The sequence below is a fragment of the Tinamus guttatus genome, unplaced genomic scaffold (assembly GCF_059628265.1).
Source record: "Tinamus guttatus ecotype Peru unplaced genomic scaffold, ASM5962826v1 Tinamus_guttatus_pri_ptg000525l, whole genome shotgun sequence".
NCBI classification, from domain to species: domain Eukaryota; kingdom Metazoa; phylum Chordata; class Aves; order Tinamiformes; family Tinamidae; genus Tinamus; species Tinamus guttatus.
This window is the reverse complement of record NW_028289059.1, coordinates 1846017-1868196: the sequence shown is the minus strand read 5'-3', so window position 1 is coordinate 1868196 and position 22180 is coordinate 1846017. Positions and strand designations below refer to the sequence as shown.

At 42.3% G+C, this 22180-nt stretch overlaps 2 protein-coding genes across 2 annotated transcripts in view; both read left to right on the top strand.

Annotated features, from left to right (window-relative positions):
- The window catches only part of STX7 (syntaxin 7), a 31989-nt gene extending 30388 nt beyond the window's left edge, over nt 1-1601 (top strand). Inside the window, exon 10 of the mRNA XM_088533888.1 lies at nt 166-1601. Coding sequence (XP_088390014.1) covers nt 166-258 — 93 coding nt within the window. The 3' untranslated portion in view covers nt 259-1601. The remainder of the gene's footprint in view (nt 1-165) is intronic.
- A 19556-nt stretch (nt 1602-21157) lies between these two features.
- Nucleotides 21158-22180, top strand: part of MOXD1 (monooxygenase DBH like 1) — a 44032-nt gene continuing 43009 nt past the window's right edge. Inside the window, exon 1 of the mRNA XM_088533891.1 lies at nt 21158-21433. Coding sequence (XP_088390017.1) covers nt 21158-21433 — 276 coding nt within the window. The remainder of the gene's footprint in view (nt 21434-22180) is intronic.

The window sequence follows — 22180 nt, the reverse complement described above, 5'->3', positions numbered from 1 at the left end:
GAATGAATTACTCTTCTCTCAAACAACTTTATATGACTCATCATTGTAAGGATGCCTTTTATTTGCAGTATGCAAGCAATAGGACCATAAAAACATTTAACTGGTCTTCTGATATTATAGCACTACTTTCAATCAACTTTTTTTTTTTTTTTTCTCTTTTGGCAGCAAAAGTCACGAAAGAAAATGTGCATCCTCATTTTTATACTTGCTATTGGAGTGTTGATTATTGGAATTATCATATGGGCGACAACAAGATAAGTCTTTATGGAGAGCATTGTGATTGATATTTAAATTACGAGAGGAAATTTCTACAGTCATGATTTTCATTGTGGAGCTGAGTAAAATAATGGTTCTGTACTTCACCACTTTTTTTTTTTTTTTAATGAGACCTTGTTTGAACCTGAGAAGTAGCATTCTCAGTGTTCCAGTTGGTATAACTGCCTGCCTTCCTGGATGTGAGTGCTCCTTATCAGTGAAATCAGTCTACATCATAAACTGCTCTGTTTAAACCAAAAGAGGTTTTTATATTTTGGGGGCTAATCAAAAATGCTGATAACTTGTTTTGAAAGAGGGGGCAGTTATCTTTGGGGAGGTATTGCTAAATATTGCTCCAAAACAAACTCCAGAATTGTTGCTTGGGGCAACAAATTCTTATCTTGGACTTTATTTTTAAGCTAGTAATGTCTTTCTATCTCGTTCCCTTCTGGCCCACCCACTTGTCCATTTGTTATGGGTGGTTCAAAAATAAAATGTAGGTTGCTGAAGCTGGTATGATTTGTCTCTTTTGAAACTGAAGCTTTCAGAGTAAGCCTTCAGTTCGCTTAAAACCTTTCAGATGCTTCATCTGTCTCTCTACGTGGCGTTAAGTGCCATTAGGTCTGGAAGCCTCCTGCAAAGGTACGTAGGGGTGGATGGTGTCACTTGTGAGCGTGGATTTCTTGTTTTAGTTCTTGCATTAAGAAATACTGTGTTTAATGTGTCCACACCCGATACCTTCACATCTGAAGCGTGCATCAATGAACTTGACTAGATGAAAATACTTTCTAGCCTGTGAATTGTCTGATTTACTGGGAAGAATAGAAATTCCCAACTTCCTAACTACACTTGAATGTCACTGTTCTGGAATTGCTGTGTTCCAGTTTCTGTGAACAGATCTGAAGTTGTATGTAAGATGTTTATACACCTGGCGAAAAGAAGATTTTAAGTTAAACTCCAAGTTCAACAGTGGTATATGAAAATAAATTTTTAATCAGTTGAACTGATTTAAATTGCTCACGAAGTTTGATAATGCTTATAGACTTTCAAATGACCTTTTTCCTTCTTGTGCCATTTTTTTACTAATATATTAGAAATGTAACTGAACACTTCTTTTGCCAATTAATCTATTTGCCTTTTTAATTAATGTTGGTGCACTAATCTGAAGAGTGTACAGGTGAAAAAGGCACTTAATCTGTATTTTATAAAGTTCTTGTACACTAGGTTGATAGAGAACGCACTGTCTATGTGGTGAGCTATGAATTTTTATTTGGGAACAATTTAACTGTAAGCATAAATGGACTTCAGAATTGTAACTGCAACCAAAATAAAGGTCTTTTAAAGAGCACATTTTTCTAACAGTTCATTTTTTTTTTCGGATTCTACCTTTACAAGCACATCTGCTACCTTTACTTTTATGTAAATGGCTGAAACTTTTCTGAACAACTTCAGGTAGGACCAGATCTGCTGTCTCATGAGCTCACGAAGATCTCGGCGCCTGGGCTACCCTTCATGTTGCTAATGAAAACTCTCGTGGATCTTGCATTCCCACCATGGGAGGAAAGGCTGCTTTACAGCTGCTGGCAGGTGGTGTTGGGGACGGACACTGTCTCTTCCTTACCCTTCGTCATCTCATGAAGTTTCAGTGGGATAGGGATTTCCAGTGTGGGAACGGGGCTTACGTTGCCACATTTGGATTCCAAAAGCAGTGGAGAAAAAACCTTTCATTTAAAACTGCATGACTATGGTCTCTGTAACACGGAGAACACCTCGAGATTTAAAGGGGAATTTAATTTTTATATAACTTCCAAAGTGGGTGCTGGAGTATGGAGATCTCAGCTACTGTGTTCATGTGGCTGCCTTTATGTTGAAAGCGATGCTGAGAATCTGTTTGACCTTTGCCAAATCACCATCAGATATCTTGAGAGCCTTTGGGTGCTACCAGCCAGAATATAAACTCCTAACGCAAATGCACTTTTCAGTTCAGATCAGCCTTCTAGTAGGCAAAACTAGAAGAGCACTTAGGCCCAGTAGCTTTCTTTATGCGAGCAAATCGTCTGAAACTGATTTTGTAATACATTACATCCTAGTAACTTCCCCAGGTTTTACTCTATTGCACATAGCCACAAAAAAAAAAAAAAAAAATAGCCTGATCCACCTTTCCCAGGAGGTCCTTTTCTCTTCTGAGGTATCTGCTTTTATCAGCAATTGTTTGGTTTCCCTGATGTGCTTAGTGGGGAACCGCACCACTTCAGCAATGAATCTTCAGCTCTGACCCCTGGCAGGGTAGGTTTTTTGTGCTTGATACTTGTCATATCTTGTATGCATTGCAGGTTGTCTTTGTTTTTCTACTAGGAGGTATTTCCTACCAACAGTCTTATGGCGTTGAAAGTTATATTCAATCTGGGATAGAAATGGTCTTTTTTATGATTGTCCATTGACCTTAGCTTAGCCAGTGATGACAGCAAAGCAGAATAGCCAGGACATGAAGCTTCTTTATCAGGAGCTAGTCGGAGTCCAATCATGGCAACAATTTTCAGTGACCCCGTTCTGAGTTGCACAGCATCACATTTCCCACACACACGCGTCAGCCTGCTGCCCCTGCTTGTTCCCTGCCTCTATTTCTGACTTCTCTGAATGTCTTTTATTCGCCAGGTGCACATGGCTCTTTCAGCAAACTGTGTGTGTTCTTCATGCAAGTGTCTCCTGTCCTTGGGGCTTGGCCGCTGTCAGGGAGCAGCCAGTGCTGATATGACCTGCCTGCAAGGTCCTAGTTGCTAATTAAGAACATTGATACTATTAGTTTTCCAACGTGATTAGGAGAAGGAAAGGGGTGGGAGGAGTTTCTTTTTGGCCATGTTGGAGGGCATAAATACTACTTTTTATGCTGCGCTTAGTGGGACTCTTGTTTTCCTTCTTCCTCCTCTACATACGTACACTGTTAGCCATATAAAATGCAACCTCCTAATATTTAAAGAAAGCTTTGATATCTATTAAGAATCTAATAAAACATCTGGATATAGTGTGTATGAGTTAGTGTTTTTAGAACAAAGATTTCTTTTGGCTGTTCCAAATTATCTTTCAACATCTGTCAGATTTAACAAGGCTAAAAAATGCAATCAAAGCACCCCTCATTTTACTGAAGAAACCTGGTAAGAATAGATGCTTTGTAGTTATCTTAACCACACATCAGGGTGCTTTTCTGTTCTTTTGTGCTTTTTGAAAGAGCTGAAAATCACAAAGACAGACAGCTTTTTAAAGGGTTTTTTTTCTTTCTTTTTTTTCTTTTCTTTTTTTTTTTTTCCTGCACCTCCTCCTTGGAAATGTTTCGTGATAATCAGCAACTTACACAATATCTCCAAAACAATTTCTTGTCCAGGAGCCTTCATAAATCACACCCCTCACTGTGTGCGTAAAGGCAACAACAGTAATGGATGCCAGAGGAAGGAGTTGGATTTCAGCTATCAAAAGTAGTTTGAAACCATGCAACAATTTTTAAACTTGACAAGTAAGTGATCAAATGGTGGGGGGAAGGGACAAAATGACAGAATCTGTTAGGAAAGACTGAAAGATCAAATAGCCTTGTTGTTAATCCCAGTTTGGGCTGCTTCAAGGACTGTTCGCCTTGTGTTGCTGGGTGTCATATTTGGAACAGCAGACTTACTTTGCTTTTGTTTAGGTCTGTTTGAACCTAGTTGAGGCTTTCAGGAGCAGGAGGTTAGTGAGAGGATAGAGCAGTGCTGCTGCATATCAGCTTCTGATGACTTTCTGTTTCCTATGATACCCGCAGCGCTAAGTGGTGCTGAAGTGCGTAACGTGCCACTTTCAGTTTGCAATTAAGTCCAAATATCTCTCACCAAAGCTGTTGGGGGACAAAGAATAATTATTCTGTGATGAGGTGCCTGGCCGCAGAGCCATTCCAGATGCTTTTGCAGCCTAGAGTTTTGAAAATAAGTATTAGAAACTGATAAGCTTTCACACATCTTTGTCCTTGTGTAGTCTCCAGCGGTGCCTCCAAAGCTGCAGTCTGGAGCTTAAGGATACAGATAGGGATCCTTAGGTATTAAGGTAAGGCATTTATTTAGTTCTCTGTGCATCCTGAGTGTTGTGGCATTCAGTGGTAAAGGAAGCCCACTGTTTGCACAACAGTAAGGAGCTCTCCAGAAGTAACCAGGAAAAGTGGTTGTTCTGGTGGTGAGTGTTCATCTCCAGAAAACAGACCATATTCCCTCAAGTAGATCATCATGAGAGTGCCAAATCATGTTGTAGTCTGCTATTTATACAATTGATCATGTGCTTTCCTTCTTGATTGTTTTGAATATTTAACCTTGATCGCAGCTGCCATGATTCTTTTTGCTCATATTGCAAATGTAAAAAACATACTGGAGATAAGGAAACACATCAACCTTGTTTCAGTTCGGCTTTGCAAGAATATTTTGGAAAAGGAGCATGCATACTCTTCTATAATAAAGTCTCTGTCTGCAAACATAGTGCTTTACATGTTTCTGCTTTGTTGATAAAATAGATTTTTCTGAATCAAGAAAAAAAAATCAAAGACTTGTTAGCATAGGAAAGTGAATCAGATCACAGCTTTGTTAATGGTGCATATTTTAAAATGTGTCTTGCAAAAAGTAAAAAAAAATAGATTCAAAGGCTTGTTAGCACTAGAAAGTGAATCAGATCACAGCTTTGTTTTTGTTAATATTGCATACTTTAAAAAAGTAAAAAAAAAAATGCCAACAGCAGTTTCTTTCCCCTGCTCCTTCAGTTACTTAAGATTCATTTTGGAATGATTTTTGATCATGCTTTAACTTTTTTTTAACATTTAGGCAGAAGATGTTTGATCCTTGGCAATGCACATAGAAGTCTGAAGGCTCCCATGGTAGTCATGATGTGTGGGAAGGAGGCAGCAAAATGAATAATTTGGAATGTATAATGTTAATATACCTTTTTGCCTTTACATAAAAGGGAAAATCTGCTGTAGCTCTCACTGTAATTCCTAAGCCTGTGGCCTGTGAGAGAAGATTTGCCTATACTCAAGACACACAGTAAGCTACAACTACTCCCAAGTCCCGTCAACTATACTAACCTTTAATTAAAGGATGTAAGTGGGGACAAACACAGACCCTTTTCTGCTGCAGGGGAGAATATAAACCAGCAAGCTGTGGAAAGAATAGTTAAATATATTGCCTACCATCTGCACTGGGTTTCCTCCCACTTACCCTTACCTAAGTGTGAATATTCCCTCTGCAGACAAGGAACCAAGAATCCAAAACTGGGTTTCCAGAGCTAGCAAAAGGGAAGAATTAGACTTTCGTATGTCTTGCTCTTCAAGAACATGTTTTCCAAAATATCACTGAAATAGCAAGAATTCCCATTGTCTGATATGCCATTCCCTGATGTCTTCTCTTCGACTAGATAAAGAATACATAACATCTTGGAGACTAGCCGCTATGTTGTCAGGGAGAATTAGGCTGAAGAAGCCAGGAGGATTAGAAATGCTTATTAAAAAGCAGATTTAAACTGTCTTTGTAAAGTGATAAAAACAAGTAGAAGCTTTCTCATTCTGTATCTTCCTTGGTTTTGATGTCTTCAGCAAATCATTCTTTATTTAAAGTAATAAAAAGAGAACTTTAAATGGAGAAGCAGAATAGAGCATTCTCCTCTGATCTGCATTGTTTCTATTAGTTTATAAATTGGCATATGCTTGGGAAAATGTAAACCTTGAAGATTTGGCGGGGACAACAACAGCAACAAGCAGCTATCCTTACACGTGGGAAAAGCTTTTCCGCTGCAGACCCATGTTGGACAGGACAGCAGTGTCCCTGGAAAAGGACAGTCTGGCACCTTAGCTGCCCAGAAAAAGAGCAAGACATAATTCTCAACTCTGAAGGTAAAAGGCACTTTTTCATCCTTTTAAAGGAAGAAATACTTTTAATTATCCACCAGTGCAAGAGGAATAGATATCTGTGATGTGTGACTAAGTTTAGGAGTCAGGGAAATGGTTTAGGAGTCAGGGAAATGGTTTTCCTACAGCCTGGTCAGCCAGTAGACGTTGCTCTTTTTGTGATAATCAAGCTTGAATGGTTGCAAATAGGAATAGGGTTTGGCGTCTCAGCATCTGAAAAATCTAAAATGCTAGTGTGAAAATGTAGTTCGATTATTGGTGCAAACCCCATAGGGTATCTCTTAATATTTGCTTTGCAGATTAGTGTTGGAATAGTTCTCATGAAAGGCTGAGGTGCCTTGAGATGAGTTAAGAATTTCTTTTTGAATCCCTTTATAGAAGTTTCACTCACCGCTTTGGTGTCTGGATGTTTTCATAAGGGTTGAAATTACCTTCTCCTAATCTGCCTTTAGCAGTATGAATTTTGTTAAATAAATTTGGAATATAAAATGCATTTTGAAACATACACATTTACTTGAGTTGGGTACAGAGGGAGGGCAGTCTGCTGTATAGTATTTGAGATTTATTCAGGAAAAATATGAATGCATTTTTGTAAAATGTGTCAGATATTCTCTTTGTTGTTAATTATGCTAAACCCTAAGTAGGCAACAGTCTGAAAAGATGGGTTGTCTCGCTAAGATTTTTGAAACCTTTGGTTTGGGGCAGATAGGGCTGTATGGGCTGAGATGTTGTCAGCTGGGTCACTGTTTGAGTTGTTCATGTAGGAGCTTAAGAGTTTTAATAGTTGAAGTTGTTGTGTTTTTCAGGTTGGTTCCTTCCCAGGCAGCAGGCAATTTTTATAAGAGCGGCTCAGCACAATTTCTCCTTGTCTTTTCTACCAGTACCATTTCCACTGCTCCAGTTTGTCTGGCAGCCCATGTGTGCCCTTAAAGACAAGAATCAGCTTGTCTTTAAGGGTCTGTCAATCCTTCTTCCTGAAAAATGAAGTCCTTTAGGCTGACTACAGGATCTCAGTGCAAGTCAGTATCTCTAGACAGAAAGCAGACTTATGTTCACTCAGCATCGAAGATGTTCAGTAGTAGAGTGATTTCTCATAATCAGTTCAGTAGGTTTCATGCATTTCTCAATCGGCCTTGATCTCATTGTAGATCCTGAAGAAGAAACTTTAATAGATTTCTGGCAGGCACAAAGATGAGGGTTTTTTGTTTGTTTGTTTGTTTTAATTGTGCCAGTTATGATTTTACAATGGGATTGAACCTGAAAGTAGACAAGGGCACAGGGAGTCAAGTAATTCCTTGTAAATCAACCTTTCCATTACCTCTTCTGTCACCTTTTAGTTTCCTTATGAACATGGTAGCCAGGAGTGTGGAATTTCGACCTCAACTTTCTCTTTACTCTCAGATATATGATGTCCTTAAAATATCTAGCTGAACTGCAATACCTCTGTATTTTCAGTGGATTTTTTTCTTAAGATTTGTGTTTCATCCACTTAGAAACACAACTCTGGATAAAAAGAATGAAAGTGTTTTTTTAACCATGTACTAGTAATGCTCTGAAAACCAGAAGTATTCCATAAATACCACAAGACTAAACAAAAGTCAGAAAAATGTTTGAGGAAGAGGTAGGAGAGATAGAAAAGAATCTTTCTATAACTTCTGCAGTAGAGAAAAGCAGACACAAATATGACAACTGTAGGTTTGAGAAACTGCATGTAGTGGCAGACGGCTGTACGGAGTAACACTGTGCAACATTGTTCTGTGCAATAAATGGGGACCAACTGTCATCCATTATTGATGACTCAGATTTATAAAATTACTCGTTTATGAATAGCCTTCTAAAGCTCTCCTTTTCTGCACCTAGAAAAACTCTCTGCTGTTGTTGTTTTACAGCTTCAGGAGGAAAAAAAACACTGGCTTTTCTGCGTGTTGTTTCATTTGGACCATAAGTAAACTGCTGGAATCATTTCTGTTACGAGTTTAAGGGAATGCTCAAATCCCTAAACTTTTCCTGGCTTCCCAGTTACGTTTTTGTTTTGCAAGGGGAACGTATTCTAAGACATAATGTCCTAAGGACTGAAGCATAGGATGTGTCCCCTGATCATTTCTTGTTTTATCAGGACTCTGCTAGCAAAGGAATTTTGCCGTTCCCAATGCATGTTGTGTTCATTTGTGCTTTTTCCATGATTCCCCTGTGCCAATACCATAGCCCAAACCCTCCTCTTACCCAGCTGTCAAAGCAGGCTCTTCTACACAGCAACTGCTCTGAGTGCCTGTGGGGGCTCTTCCACCCCAAATAAATCTTGAGGCACAGGGAACAAGAGAGCGGGCAGCAGCATGAGTTCATAGCCTTGAGGTTAGGGCCAGCACCTTGGAGGAAAACAGACCCTGGATTGCTGTCTTTGCTTGGAGGCTCTGCAATGCAGACACATAGCGGATCTGTTGAGATCTTGAATGGATTCAGGCCAGAAGTGTTCAATGAAGGTAGAAGCAGAGCATGATCAAATGCTCTTTCAAGAAACCATCTGTCTATTCAAGAATTCCCCAATGCCAAAGAAAAAAGAAAATGCATTTTTTTAAGTTAAAATGAGAAAGGACAGTGCAAATTGAACAAGGTTTAACAAAGCCTCTGGTAAAAGTTGTTTTCAGGAGCTGTTTGTGTTTTGTTTCTTTCTACCTATCCAGACTCATAAAATTTTCCATGGATTTGCATTACAAAATACTTCCCACTGAGCTGAGTAGTACTTAATGACTATTAGTCATTACAGTGCTAATAGTACTGATTTGCTTTTAATGGGTGCCAAAGTATCTTGAGTGTTTACTTTGTTAAAGATGCTGTGAGCAATGGCATGAAAGATTTAATCGGGTGGCACAAGCCACAAGCTAGCCTGGACTGGTGTGTATATAACAGATAGGCAAGGGCTGCACCTGAAAGCAATGCTGCTTCCAAGGTGGTGATGAGGAAATCACTTAAAAAGAACTCAAGCCCTGAATGTCTATTTGAAACTCAAACAACTGCCTAGTGGTAGAGTGTGAAGTCTGAAAAACTGTGAAGCTAATATTTAGACTGCTTTTTCTCCCCAAAAGCCACAGAAGATACCGGATAATTTGCAAAACAATCAGTCTATTTATGACACTTTTCGGCCGCTTGTACCTCCTTCTGTAAGAGCCCATATCAGGGATACCATGGGGAAAAAAAAATAAAAGATTCCATCAAAATACAGCATAGACATAAATCTGTAGGGGTGAAAAGCCCCCTAGGTTTATTTTAGACCATTAGTCCTCTTCCCTGATGTTGATTGGATTTGCTATAAAAATGAACAGGTGATTGTAGATTTATCAATGTGTTTATTTATTTATTCGGAACTAGTGGTGATGTACTTCCCAGAGAGATTTCTGACAAGAGGCTGCAATCTAGTGAACGTAAACTAGCAATTTGCAGGGAAGTTTGGGTTTGGAATGTACTCTTTTATCCTACCAGGGCCTTGGAATGCACATAACAAGACTATGGTGTTAAAATAACAGAGAGGCCATTGAAAAATGCTGAGGAGTCAGTCTCTGATCTGTACTTAGTATGATCAAATTACAGTGTAGCCCCAATGAAGCAAAGGTCACTACCTGTAGACCATCTATTTAGTGGAAAACTGAGATTTTAGCTGTTGCAATGTGCGGCTTGTAGGAATACAGAGAACTGAACGAAGCTCAAGAAAAAGTCATGATTTAAAGTTCATGTAATGTTACTACTTACTGAAAATGAAACATTGTGCCTCTAGGTTGGAAAGAAATGGTCAACAAGAGCACTGGTATCACAGGAGTCCTTTGAGGTCATGACCACAGATGGATGTGTATTATGACAATCATCTTCAGCTTCCACAAAGGGTTTCGGGGGAGAGCACTGAATTCACTGTTTTCTTGAGAAGATCTTCAAAAGCAGAAATAGTTCAAGTTCAGCAACTGAAGCAGGTCACTGAAGCAGGAGAACTTCTCCATGTGCCAGATGATCCCTAACACTGCCCTCTGAGGCCTACCTTACTTCTGCATCCCTTCCAAACGAAAAATGGAAGATCCTCTCTAATAAACTCACTCCCAGCAGGGATTGTAATTATCTGTGGGTTTTCCTTGCTGAATTGTTCTTGTATCCAAGTGATCTCAGTAAGACTATTTTTCTCTTATTGGAGGAAGATTTTTATTTTCCTGCTCTGATGAAGACCATCACTGTTTTCAAAACGCCTTATCGTGAAGAAATCTTGGCCTGTGAGATACATTGTCTGTTGAAAACACTTTCCAAGAGTTTTTTGCTTTCAGGGTGCTTCACAGACTTTACACAGCAGCACAGACTTCACACAGCAGCAGCAAGGACAGCTGCTGAAAATCTGTGCACCGGAATAGGGCAGACAGACAAGGAAAAAGCAAATCTTCACAAAAGTGCAGTTTGGGGCTTCCTTCTACCTTCCCTCCCAGTGGCCAGCAGGTTGTTTGTACATATGTATTTCCATATCCAGATTGTACAAAAGTCTACAGGTCTGGACAACTGATCCTATAGTTGCACTTTGACTGTGCAATTGCAGTAAATGTGCTTCATGGAAGCCAATAATGTCCCCTGGATTCCCTGAGACATTCCCACAGGGAGCTCTCCCATTGATTGGGACATTCCCAATGATTAAAAGTATGTAGACTGGGCAGGATTCATCCCCAGCCAGAGCTGTTTTCTTACCTTTATGCCTTCTTGCGGCCTTCAGGACCAGGCAAAAAGCAGTGGACCCTTCTGTAGGAAAGTAGGAGCAGGGAGGGCCCCTGTGTTCTTCTGCATCCCTTTCCCTTCTTTCATCCAGCCTTAACCGTGAAGTGACCACACACAACCTGGCCTGAAGTAAATTTAGGAATCCATCCTTTGGGCTTGATCCTCATACTTAAAAGTAAATGTTTTCATAAAATAAAATAAATATTTAAGTTTTTTTTTTTCTTACTTGTCAGCTTTTCATATTAAAGAACTGCAATTCCCAGAATTTCAAAGCAAGCTTGGTTACGGGAAGGGATAGTTTCTTTTCCCACAGCCCAGTGATGTTTTGGCAAAATGAGATTATCTATGTATTTTGTTAATATCATGACTTATGACTAATACAAAAGGAATTAAAGCCTTGGTTAAAACAAAAGCTGGCAAATGGGCAATTGCTTCTGCGTGATTTATATTCTCCCCCTCCAGCACACCCACGCAGTTTACCATAGAGTCATCTGATGTTTTATAAAGCATAGAGAGACCCAAATTCACATCACCAATACAAAATGTTTCCACCCAGGAGCCTGCAAATATTCTGTGGATATTTCTGAGTTCAGCTGGTACAGTCACATGTAGAAAGGTTCCTTGTATAAGTATGGGTTTCAGACTTCAGTCTTGTGGGTATATTAGCAAACCTGTCATCTCTGAAAATTGAAATAACATGTTTTGGATTGGTACTGTGTGCTATAAACAATGGTTTGTTCGCTTTTGTTTGGAAGGCTCTAGCTTTGGTGAAGTGAGCCATAATCTGAAAATGTTTGTGTCTGTGAATGTTAGACAGCTGAAGATCTTTATAGTTAGTCGTCATAGAGAAACACTTGGCAGATGTTTTTCTCGTGGTATTTTGAAGAAATGACTGAGATTTGTTGTGATCTGAACTTAAGTATCATCAAGGAATGTAGAATTTTTTCAGTGTTTCTTTCTTTTCTGACGTTTGCATAGCATCTTTAAAAATGTTAGCAATTCATAAAATTATAGGTACTGAAAGCATGGTATGCTTAACCTAGCTCTATTAAGAAAGAACAATAATGTAAAGCTATTAGTATTTCCAACAAAGTAGCGGCAAAATGACCATGGAAGAATATTTTATTAAATATGACATTCTCATATAGCAGCAAACGATCCAGTGTAGACTCTAGATAAACAGCTGATCAGAGCAAAAGTGGTATCACATGAGATTACACTAATTATAGAAATATGGAGAAGGGCTGTATAGCAAGCAAGAAAAAAACAATCCATATCTTGAATTAGGTTAGTTTGAATTATTTTAAAGCAGGATATCCTTGTTCATTTTGAAAGCATTGAATTAGGAAGTAGTTAGTCCAGTATACTGAGAAACAGAAGTAGTGTAAAGAAGGAGGAAATAAGGTGGGAGAAAGTTCAAACAGGCTAGGAAAGTGATGCTGGGTATCCGAAACTCGACTGGGACAGTAATCTTATAACCCAGCTGCACCAAGAACAGGACATGTGCAGCAGCCCAAATGCACTTTGGATTATATTACTGTTGGGACTGTTGATGAAAATCTCTTGCAATGATAATTCATTAATAAGATTTTAACTTCAACTATTTAAAATCCAAGTCCTGCCTTTTTCTGTAGATTTTAAAGTTGGAATGGCCATTAGGATTCTGAAGTTGGCCGCCTGAATTATAGAGCTAGTAGATAACCTGCTGCTTCAAATCCACAATTCTTTGTTAGTTTGGCATGTAACAGATTCCGCCTTGAAGATGCCCGTAACAGAGTGCCCACCACCACATGTACCCTTTAGCCTGCAAACTGTCTTTGTGGTCAGGAGGGCCAATGGCATCCTGGGGTACATTAGGAAGAGCACTTCCAGCAGGTCAAGGGAGGTGATACTGCCCTCTACTCAGTCCTGGTGAGGCCATGTCCAGAGCACTGTGTCCAGTTATAGGATCTCCAGTACAAGAGGGATATAGAGCTACAGGACAGAGTCCAGCGTAGAGTTACAGAGATGATCAGGGGACTAGAGCATCTCTCCTATGAGGGAGGAAAGGTTGTGAGAATTGGGCCTGTTCAGCCTCAAGACAGGAAGACTGAGAGGAGCTCTTATCAACGTGTGTAAATACCTTAAGGGAGGATGTCAAGAGGATGGGGCCAGACTCTTTTGGTGGTTCCTAGAAATAGGACAAGAGGCAACAGCCACAAACTGAAGCACAGGAAGTTCTGCCTAAATTTGAGGAAGAAATTTACTGTGAGAGTGACAGAGCACTGGAACAGGCTGCCCAGAGAGGTTGTGGAGTCTCCTTCCCTGGAGATCTTCAAAACTCACTTGGACGCAGTCCTGTGCCATGTGCTCAGAGTGACCCTGCGTGTGCAGGGGGGTTGGGATAGACGACCTCCCAAGGTATCTTCCAACCTTAATTATTCTGTGATTCTGTGATCTTTTGGAAGTTGTGGTCGGGAGACTGTTATATTTATCATTTAACTTTTCCATACAATTTTCCTCCTTGTTCTGAATCTGTATAGGTTTTGATTTTGGTGACACAATTGGATTGTGTTTTTAAAGGAATATCTTTCTTTTAGTGTAGTTTTCTCCCACATAAGCATTTACTCACTACGTTTAAATCGTCTCTCGATTTTAGCTTAGAGATAAGAAATGGAGGCAGGTTTTCCAGGATTTCAGTCTTTTAGTCATTTGATGTATATTTGCAGTTTCTTAACTGTCTTTTTATTATGTGGACCCCAGTATAAAGAACATAACATAGATATGTTTGTTGCCTCTATTGGTAGCACAGTCAAGGTCTTCTCCTGTCACTGTTTCACACTGGAAGTTCATGTTCGGTAGATTATATAGTATGACCCCATGGTCTCTTTCAGAGTCACTGCGTCAAAGCTTTTTCTCCTATCCTATAACAGTGACATTTTTTTCTACTCTTGATGTTATGATCTTGTGTTTCTTCTTCAAGCCTGGGTTTATGTGCTCTGTGAAGTTCGTATTTCATTCTTAACATCGCTAATGTCCACAGGTGACATCATTTGTTGATTTTAAGCAGGTTAATTTTACCACTTTCTGTGACCAAAACTTGCTTGTTTGCATAAATACAAGCCACTTCTATGTGAATGTGTGTGTTTGGATTGGAGGTGCTATATATAAAGGTAAAATGTCTTGCATCAGTTCTGAGGAGAAAAACTCAGTTCAACAGAGTGCTTGAAGATTTTAGAGATGGTAAGTTTTTTCCTCCTAGGAATGTTTTCTTTTTCAAATGGAAGGTTACTTCTCCTGTTTGCATTGGGAGATTTACTACTGACTTCAGTGGAAACAGGATTGGGTTCAATGCTTTGCTGTGTTGAAAATTCTGGAAACTTTTATGTTATGGAGAAATTGCATGCTAATCTTCATAATTCGTTGGGAAGACAGACTCTATCATTGTTGTCCAAAAGATGCAGTACGTTTGGCATCCTCTTTCTGCTGATTTTTTTTGTTGTCGTTTCTGGTGCATATTTAGTTTTTGACTAGCTATTCAGTCTGTTTTCAGGGAGACGCACTCCATTTCTGCAGAATGATGTATTTCCATAAAGGCACCAAAGCCCCACCTCCCATCGTCCTTCTGTTTTGCATTTATCCTACAAATTTTGACATTATAATTAAGAGAGGGAAATTAAATCCAGAGGTAAGCTATGTCCTTTGAATCCATCTGTCCATATTTAAACTAGAAAAAAAGTGAAAATTGTTTAGATTCAGAAAAAATGGATGTCTATTGAACTTTGTGGAGACTACACATGAGGGAGGTCTTCAGTTTCTTAAAAATCATGTGGGTGCAAAATACATGTTTACTAGTTGTTTGCTGAATTATATTAACAAAGAGAATGAGACAGTGAGGACTGGGGACAAGGAAAAGCTGTGCTCCAACGGCAGCTGTGTTGGCTTTTGGTCAATCAAATCCAGATGCTATCCCCAAAATTGTTGAATTGATCTAAAAGATGGATTGAATTTTTAATGTGATTATGGGAAGCCAACTGACAGGTGTCAGAATTTCAGAGATTTTGGAGGACTCTAAACTGTTCAAACAGAACCAGCGCCCTCAGACCATTCTCTTGTTTTGAAAAAAAATAAAGATTCTATTCTAAATATAGAATAAAGATATTAGGGTAGTAAGTTAATTTGTCACTTATGGTTTGTGTGCATTTAAAATTAGATAGATTTTTCTCCAAACTGTATTCTATTTTCATGTTTTTTACATATAATGAGTGTCTCATTAATTCAGCCCTATATGTTACATCTGTAAGATCTATGCATACATTAAATGTGACAGTCTTTAGTTCTGTGTTGAATAGTTCGTTTTAGCAGACGGTAGCAAGTTTGGGAAAATAAGAGATGCACTTTTGCTCCGGGCGCTCCCCTACTGAGTGCACTCAAAGATGTTGATATGAGCTGCGGAGAAAGGGGAAGGACATGATTGTTGTTTCTTAATGCATTTCTTGATTATGGTGATTTAGCCTGATGGTGAGCCCTGTGCTGGCGTGCTATGGCACTGAAGCATTCTTGCTAGACAGCAGCCCAACCTAGTGCTTTATTCCATCTGTCAATACGTAGACAAAGAGGATGGTCAAGAACTATGCAGGTTTGGTTTTCCATTAGCTTATAGCAGCAGGAGGATGCCTACCTGGAGTAAAACCGAGGTCTGTGACTCTGAGGTGCATGACTATGCTCAACACAGACAGGGTGACAGGAGCAGGAAGGTCTTTGGATTGACCTCAATATTCTTTCCGTAATGCTGAGCCAGCAGGACAGACTCCTAACAAGTATCACTACCAGCACAAACAAGAGGAGATGTAAAACTACTGTATCTTGATCCAAGGCCAAAACTGTTTCAAGAGCAGAAAGGTGGAAATGTTCCACCTGTGTTTCTGCCAGTGCCAAACATTTCCTCAGAAACATGTAATGATTTGGCTTCTGTTAGACGTTTACTTATTTAGTGCTTTATTTATACGGGAAAAAGATCTTCAAGTTTGGAACAACTGTTTTGTCTTAATCTACTGGATTAGGGTGGGAGAAAAGATCATGGTGGTGAATTTAATTGATCGTTGTTGGTGCTACACTTAGGATAATAGCAACATGTACACACAACAGAAGTTGCATTGCACAACAGAAGTTGTGTGTACACTGTTCCTATATACTACTGTGTTCTAGTTGAAAAGGCATCAAAAATATTGACTATATCAGAAATATTGACTATATCAATATCAAAAATATTGCGGAAAAATATAGGGCCCCATTAGTTTCCTGAAAATAGAAGGCCTCTTACAGGAATGGGTCAGACAAAATGAGGATGCAAGTTTTCCAGCACTTCAGTATATATTTTGTCTGGAATTTGCTTTATTACTTCACCTTTTGGTCCCAGAGGTTTTATTTCTTTCCCTGTCCTTTTCTACTGTTTCCCAGATACTGAAAATTATTGTAAAATGGAAAATCCCTAACATATAACCAATCACTCTAAGCAGAATAACTGTATGAAGGCTTTTGTAACTCATTTTTAATCCTCTTATTATGCATTGTACATATTTGTTTTGCATTTTTATTTTCTTTTGCCAGGAGAGATTAAAGAAGAAGAAATAGTTGTTCTCACTTTCTGGTTGACATACCGTAGATCCACAAATTCTTCTTATGAGGCAATGTACATTAATCACTGAAGCTGCAGGAAATGTTTGGCACCACTGGATACACAAGTAGAATGTTTCTAACTTTCTGTTCTTGAAACAGCTTTGCCCTTGGCTCAAGTTAGGATAGTTTTGGAGATCATCTGTGCTATGTTCAACCTATATTCCAAATGTTGTTAATCTCCAACAAGTATAACATACTTTCAGCTATTCTCACAATGAATTTTGACTCATGTTGGTTGCCTTTTTAAGTTACTTGCCTGAGGACAGAAAAACAAAACCAGCATTAGGAAAAAAAAAAAAAGTATTTTCCCAATCCTGTGCTTGGGGCATTAGTAGAATTATTTAGCTTTTTTTTCCACACTTCCAGGTTGGTGTCTGCAGACATTGCCAAATTTGCAGACACCTCAAGTCAAGCTCATATAAACTTCTTACATCTCTTGGAAGTGAAAATTGGAGGGACAGATTCTTATTAGACATGCTGGAAAAACGTATAAGCTTGAAAGCAAAGAGTCGCTCGTTGCTTTTGGTTGTGACCGGTATCTTTCCACTTCTTGCTAAGAGTACCTCTGCGAAAGAAAGTGCTTAGCCTCAGTCACTCACAGGGTGTAATTCTGGGAGCTGATACACAGAAAGTGCCACAAGGGAATATTTCAGAAATACTCTGCACAGTTGTGTCTCCTCAGGTGTGGGCAAGAATTTCCTCCTTTTCATTTGAATTTTTCTCAGCTCTGTTCTTTCACATTTCATAGGATGTATCAACACTAGCAATGATGTTCCCAGAAGTGGAATACTTTTAAAATATGTATCTTTGAGTACACACATTTTAAAGAGTATTTGAGGCATTGTAGAAATGCTTGTCTATGCTTGATATATGTGTTTACTAAGTTAGCACACATTATTACATTTCTATCTCTCTGTCTGCCCATATATCTGTCACACAGATTTGAAATGTTTTTTACGCACAGCGTAGTCCTCCCTGAGGAAGTTTGAAATGCTCGTACATTGATTAGACATGAGGTATCTGGTGCAGCACTGTTTTTTAGGTAAGTGGTATGTTTGGAAGAGATGTCAAAGTTGTTCCACGATGTCACTGTTAGCACCAAGTGATCTTTAAGGTTTGCTTCTTGCACAGTTTAATTAGCTCATTGGCTGAAGCTCAGCTTTCTTCCTGATGTCCACAGCTTGTTGTTTCAGCTGTGACATGTTCTCCCTTGTCTCATAGCTCGGGGAATTGATGTCTCCTGGAACAAAGTGCACTGGTTTGTATCAAAAGACGATGTCTACATTTTTAGTGATCTTTTTGTTCTGGGTTTTAGAGAACTTGTGTTTTTTTTCCTCAAATAGTTGTGATATGGAGAATAAAGTGCCTTTTTTTTTTTTCCTTGGCATTTTAGTAGATGAACCATGGCTTTTAATTGTGGGAGAGAAGAATTGGCAAGATTATCTTGAATAGTGACACTGAGACATTTAAAACAGAAAAACTCTTGTTGAATCATTCTGTGCTTAGTTAGGTGACTGTCTTCCTTTAAAAAGGAAGAGATGGGATTGAATTCAACTAGGTGGTAATTTGATGGCAACATATACTCCTGTTTGTGGGATTACTTCTAGCCAAGGATTGGATTTAGAGTGTGTTTTCATATGAGCTTGGTCTCTTAATGATGCAAGAATGTTTGGTGAAGTCACTGAAATCTCTTAATATGAGTTTTGGGAATTACACTCCTCTGCCCACAAACTGCCTCTTTTAACTCTGCTAGGAAAGTTTTATTACATTAGCATTGTTTTTTAGGATTAAAAATAGCAGCAAGTTTACAAGGTTGGTTTTGTTACTGTATGTGTAGATCAAGCGTGCATTTCAATAAAACTGTTTGGATGGTTTGTTTTAATGGAAAAATATCTGTTTGAGATTTGAGAGCAACAGGGCTGCTCTTGTGGCATTTTTACCCTTCCAGATTTAGGCAGCATGCAGGGGCGAGCAATGCTGCGGAGGCCAGCCCCAGAATGGAAGGACAGGTTAGCACGGCCCCTTTCGGAGAGGGGCTCACAGGGACTTTGGGCATAAAGGCTTGAACAAAGGCGCTCTCGCATTGGGAAGCAGCAGCTTGACCCTCAAGCGGTGTGGAAGCAAGATCGCTCAGTCCCATGGGGATTTCAAGAACTCCAGTATTGTTTTCATCGCGGCTCTCAGCCTCCAGAACGTCATTTCTCACCACAAAGGAAAATAAAGCCCGGGAGCGATGGAGTGTTAGCTCCAGAGCCGTGGAGCAGGGAAGCCTTGGCTGTAGGCTCGGCATTCCCAGGACACTTGCACGCCTGGCGATTCAGGGGCCACGAGCTCTCAAGGGCTTGGGAGACCCAGGCAACTCACTGGTCACGTGAGTGACCTGTTGTGCTGCTTTTTATAAACCTGCTCCAGATCGCTTTTAAGATGCTATTGGAAGTGCCCTGGCTAAATGGAAACATTGTGGAACAGTCTGAAACAAGTGTTTGCCATTATTTTGTACAGATGCTTCTTCAACAGAGCTCTAGCTAGCTTCTAGCTGGGAAGTACCAGCCAGACTTTGGCAACCTGTTGTGATTGAATGGCAACGATGCTCCTGCCACATGGGTAATTCAGACCCTCGTTCTGGCAGGCAAGTTGATGCACGAGCTTATGAAGTCCACATGGCTGTAAGTTTACCTCAGCGTTTCTGTTATGTCAGAATACAAAATACCGTTCTGAAGGAAAATTAAGCCACATTTTAAGAAAAATCCTCCATTCCTTCTTTGGCTCTATCCCTGGAAAGCATAATTGTACTTTTTTTTCCTAGTTATTTTAGGATCCTTCCTTTAAGACAGACTTGCAAGGGGATGTTCCCCAGTTGGGTGCTGGGGCCACATCTTTGGCTTTGAGAGGTACTTCCAACTTCTGTTTAAATTAATGGGCCTTGCAGGTGTTCAGCAATTTTCTTTTTTTCAGAAAAGAAACTACGTGGTCCTCAACTCACTGCTGTCTGTTTTGTGACCATCAGAGTCTGTGTCTTTGGTGCTATTGCTATAATTGGAAGAAAGGTCAGACCAATCCATTTCTTTTAAAAATACCTTTATCGGACCAATATCTTTTCATTTATTATATTTCTTTCATTCCCTGTAACTTTTGAAGTTTTTTTTTTTTTTACCATATTTTGTTTTAGAAATTGTTTTGTAGCTTGATGTATTCCTCACATTACAGTATGTGGTGCTATTCTGGAAGCCCTGGTGAAATATGTATTTATGAAATATTTTCATGCAAAAGCCAAAAAAAAAAAAAAGGAGACATTGCTAATTTCCCTTATGCACTAGTCTGTTTGGTTTTCACAGAAGTAATGTTTCATTTGTTTTGGCTGCCAGGTGCTGTCTCATGTAAGCATGTGCAAAGCACAGTTCCAGCAGAGTAACTTAATTTAAAAGCTAATTTCACATTACTTGGAGATTCCAAGGGCTGATATGATTTCTTGTTGACCGTGATTTCCCCAGTTTTGATGCCATGCTAGTTTTTTTCTTTCCATTCCTCTTTGCAGAAAGCGGGGGGAACATTACACAAAAGATTCCTTCTGGTTTGTGCTGAATGGGACACGAATGGGAGCTGGATGCAGCTGCTGATACTCGTGTACCCAGGAGCACATGGCCTACACTACCACTGGAGCTGGGGGGCTGTCCAGGGGTGCAGATGCTGTTTCCAGCTGCGTTTTTCAAACTACCTCGGGGCCAATCCTTCCGGGGGGATTCAGGGGTAAGAATAACCCTCCACTCTGACACGGGATCCGCATACCCCACCGCCCTTGGAGGCATGACGCTTCACACTAAATGGGGCTCCCAGAAGGGGCTCCCCACACCCCACGGGGACAGCAGTGGGGCCGCGCTTCCCCCGTGGGCAGCGGCGCTTCCCTGTGGGCAGCAGAACCGCGGCAGGTGCTGGCAGTGGCGCTCGCTGCCCCAAGGACGGCCGGGCCGGGGGCTGCAGGGGGGCGATGCTGCCCCAAGGACGGCTGGGCCGGGGGCTGCAGGGGGGCGATGCTGCCCCAAGGGCGGCCGGGCTGGGGGCTGCAGGGGGGCGATGCTGCCCCAAGGACGGCGGGGCCGGGGGCTGCAGGGGGGCGATGCTGCCCCAAGGCCGGCCGGGCCGGGGGCTGCAGGGGGGCGATGCTGCCCCAAGGACGGCCGGGCCGGGGGCTGCAGGGGGGCGATGCTGCCCCAAGGACGGCGGGGCCGGGGGCTGCGGTGGGGGTGACGCTGCCCCAAGGGCGGCCGGGCTGGGGGCTGCAGGGGGGTGACGCTGCCCCAAGGGCGGCCGGGCCGGGGGCTGCAGGGGGTGACGCTGCCCCAAGGGCGGCCGGGCCGGGGGCGCTCCCGCAGCGCGGGGCCGCGCTCCGCAGAGGCGCTGCCGCGGGGCGCTCCCCGACGGCGCGGCCGGCAAGGGCCGCCCGCAGCGGGGGCGGGCTGGCCGGGGCAGCCTGCCCCCCTCCTCGGCGCTCGCACGAGCGCACACTCAAGCGCACACTCACGCACACACTCACCCACGCTCACGCCCCTCCGCGCTCGCTGCTCCCGCCCCTGCTCCGCCAGTGCGCGGGGCGGCGGGAGGATGCGGCGGCTGCGGCCCGGGGCGCTGCTGCTGCTGCTGCTGCTGGCGCTGGGCGCCGCCGCGGAGCCGCCGCCGCCGCGGAGCTACCCGCACAGCGCGGTGCTGGACGGCGCGGCCGCCTACCTGCTGCGCTGGGGCCGGCGCGGCAGCGCGCTCGCCCTGCGCCTCGAGGTGCGCACCCGCGGCTACGTGGGCTTCGGGCTCTCGGGCGGCGGCGGCATGGCCTCGGCGGACATCGTGGTGGGCGGCGTGCAGCGGGGACAGCCCTACCTGCAGGTAAGGCCTGGGCGCCGCCGGCGTCGCCCCTTCCGTCGCGGCAGCGCCGCGTCGCCCCCGCTCTCGCCCCGCGCCTTCCCTCGCCCGTCAGTGCTTTGTGGGCTGCTCTTCTCCGCTCGGAGCGCCGGCTCCTTCCCGGGCCTCTCCCTGCCAACCTTCCCTCCAAACGTCCACGCTGGGTTCGTCCCAGGTGTCAGGTTTCCTTCCTCTTCGTCCAGAAGTTGCAACTGCCTTTTTTTATCTCCTTGGGTGCTCTTTCTTGCGGGGCCCCTGAGCGAGCGAGTGCAGAGGAGGGTGGAGGACTGCTGAGGCTCTACCAGCAAGGTGCAGCTCCTTTCCCTCCTTCCCTCCCTCCTGGTGCTGTACCTTATTTGTGCAATTAACGATTAACTGAGCTTTATCGTTCCTGAGCTGCTGGGCCGCCCCTCTTTCCAACCCCGCGTAAGGGCTCGATGCCACCAGCATCCCATGGCTCCGGTCAGTTGTGTTCTCCTCACCTGGATGCACTTCGATCCCGTCCTTAAAAAGGACTTCAGGAGTAAGCGCTGGGCTGGCCAGGTGGAAACTGAGGGGAAGGGACACGGACCCTCCTCCTCCTTCTCCTCGGAGCTCCGAGGACAGGAGCTTCCGTGGGGAAGCTCGGGGAGAGGGGCAGCACGTCCAGCTGGTCACCGGGAGGACAGGCAGGCCCAGCGCCCCAGGGTGACAACTTGTTGGCCTTACAGCCTAAGTGATAACTTTTCAGGA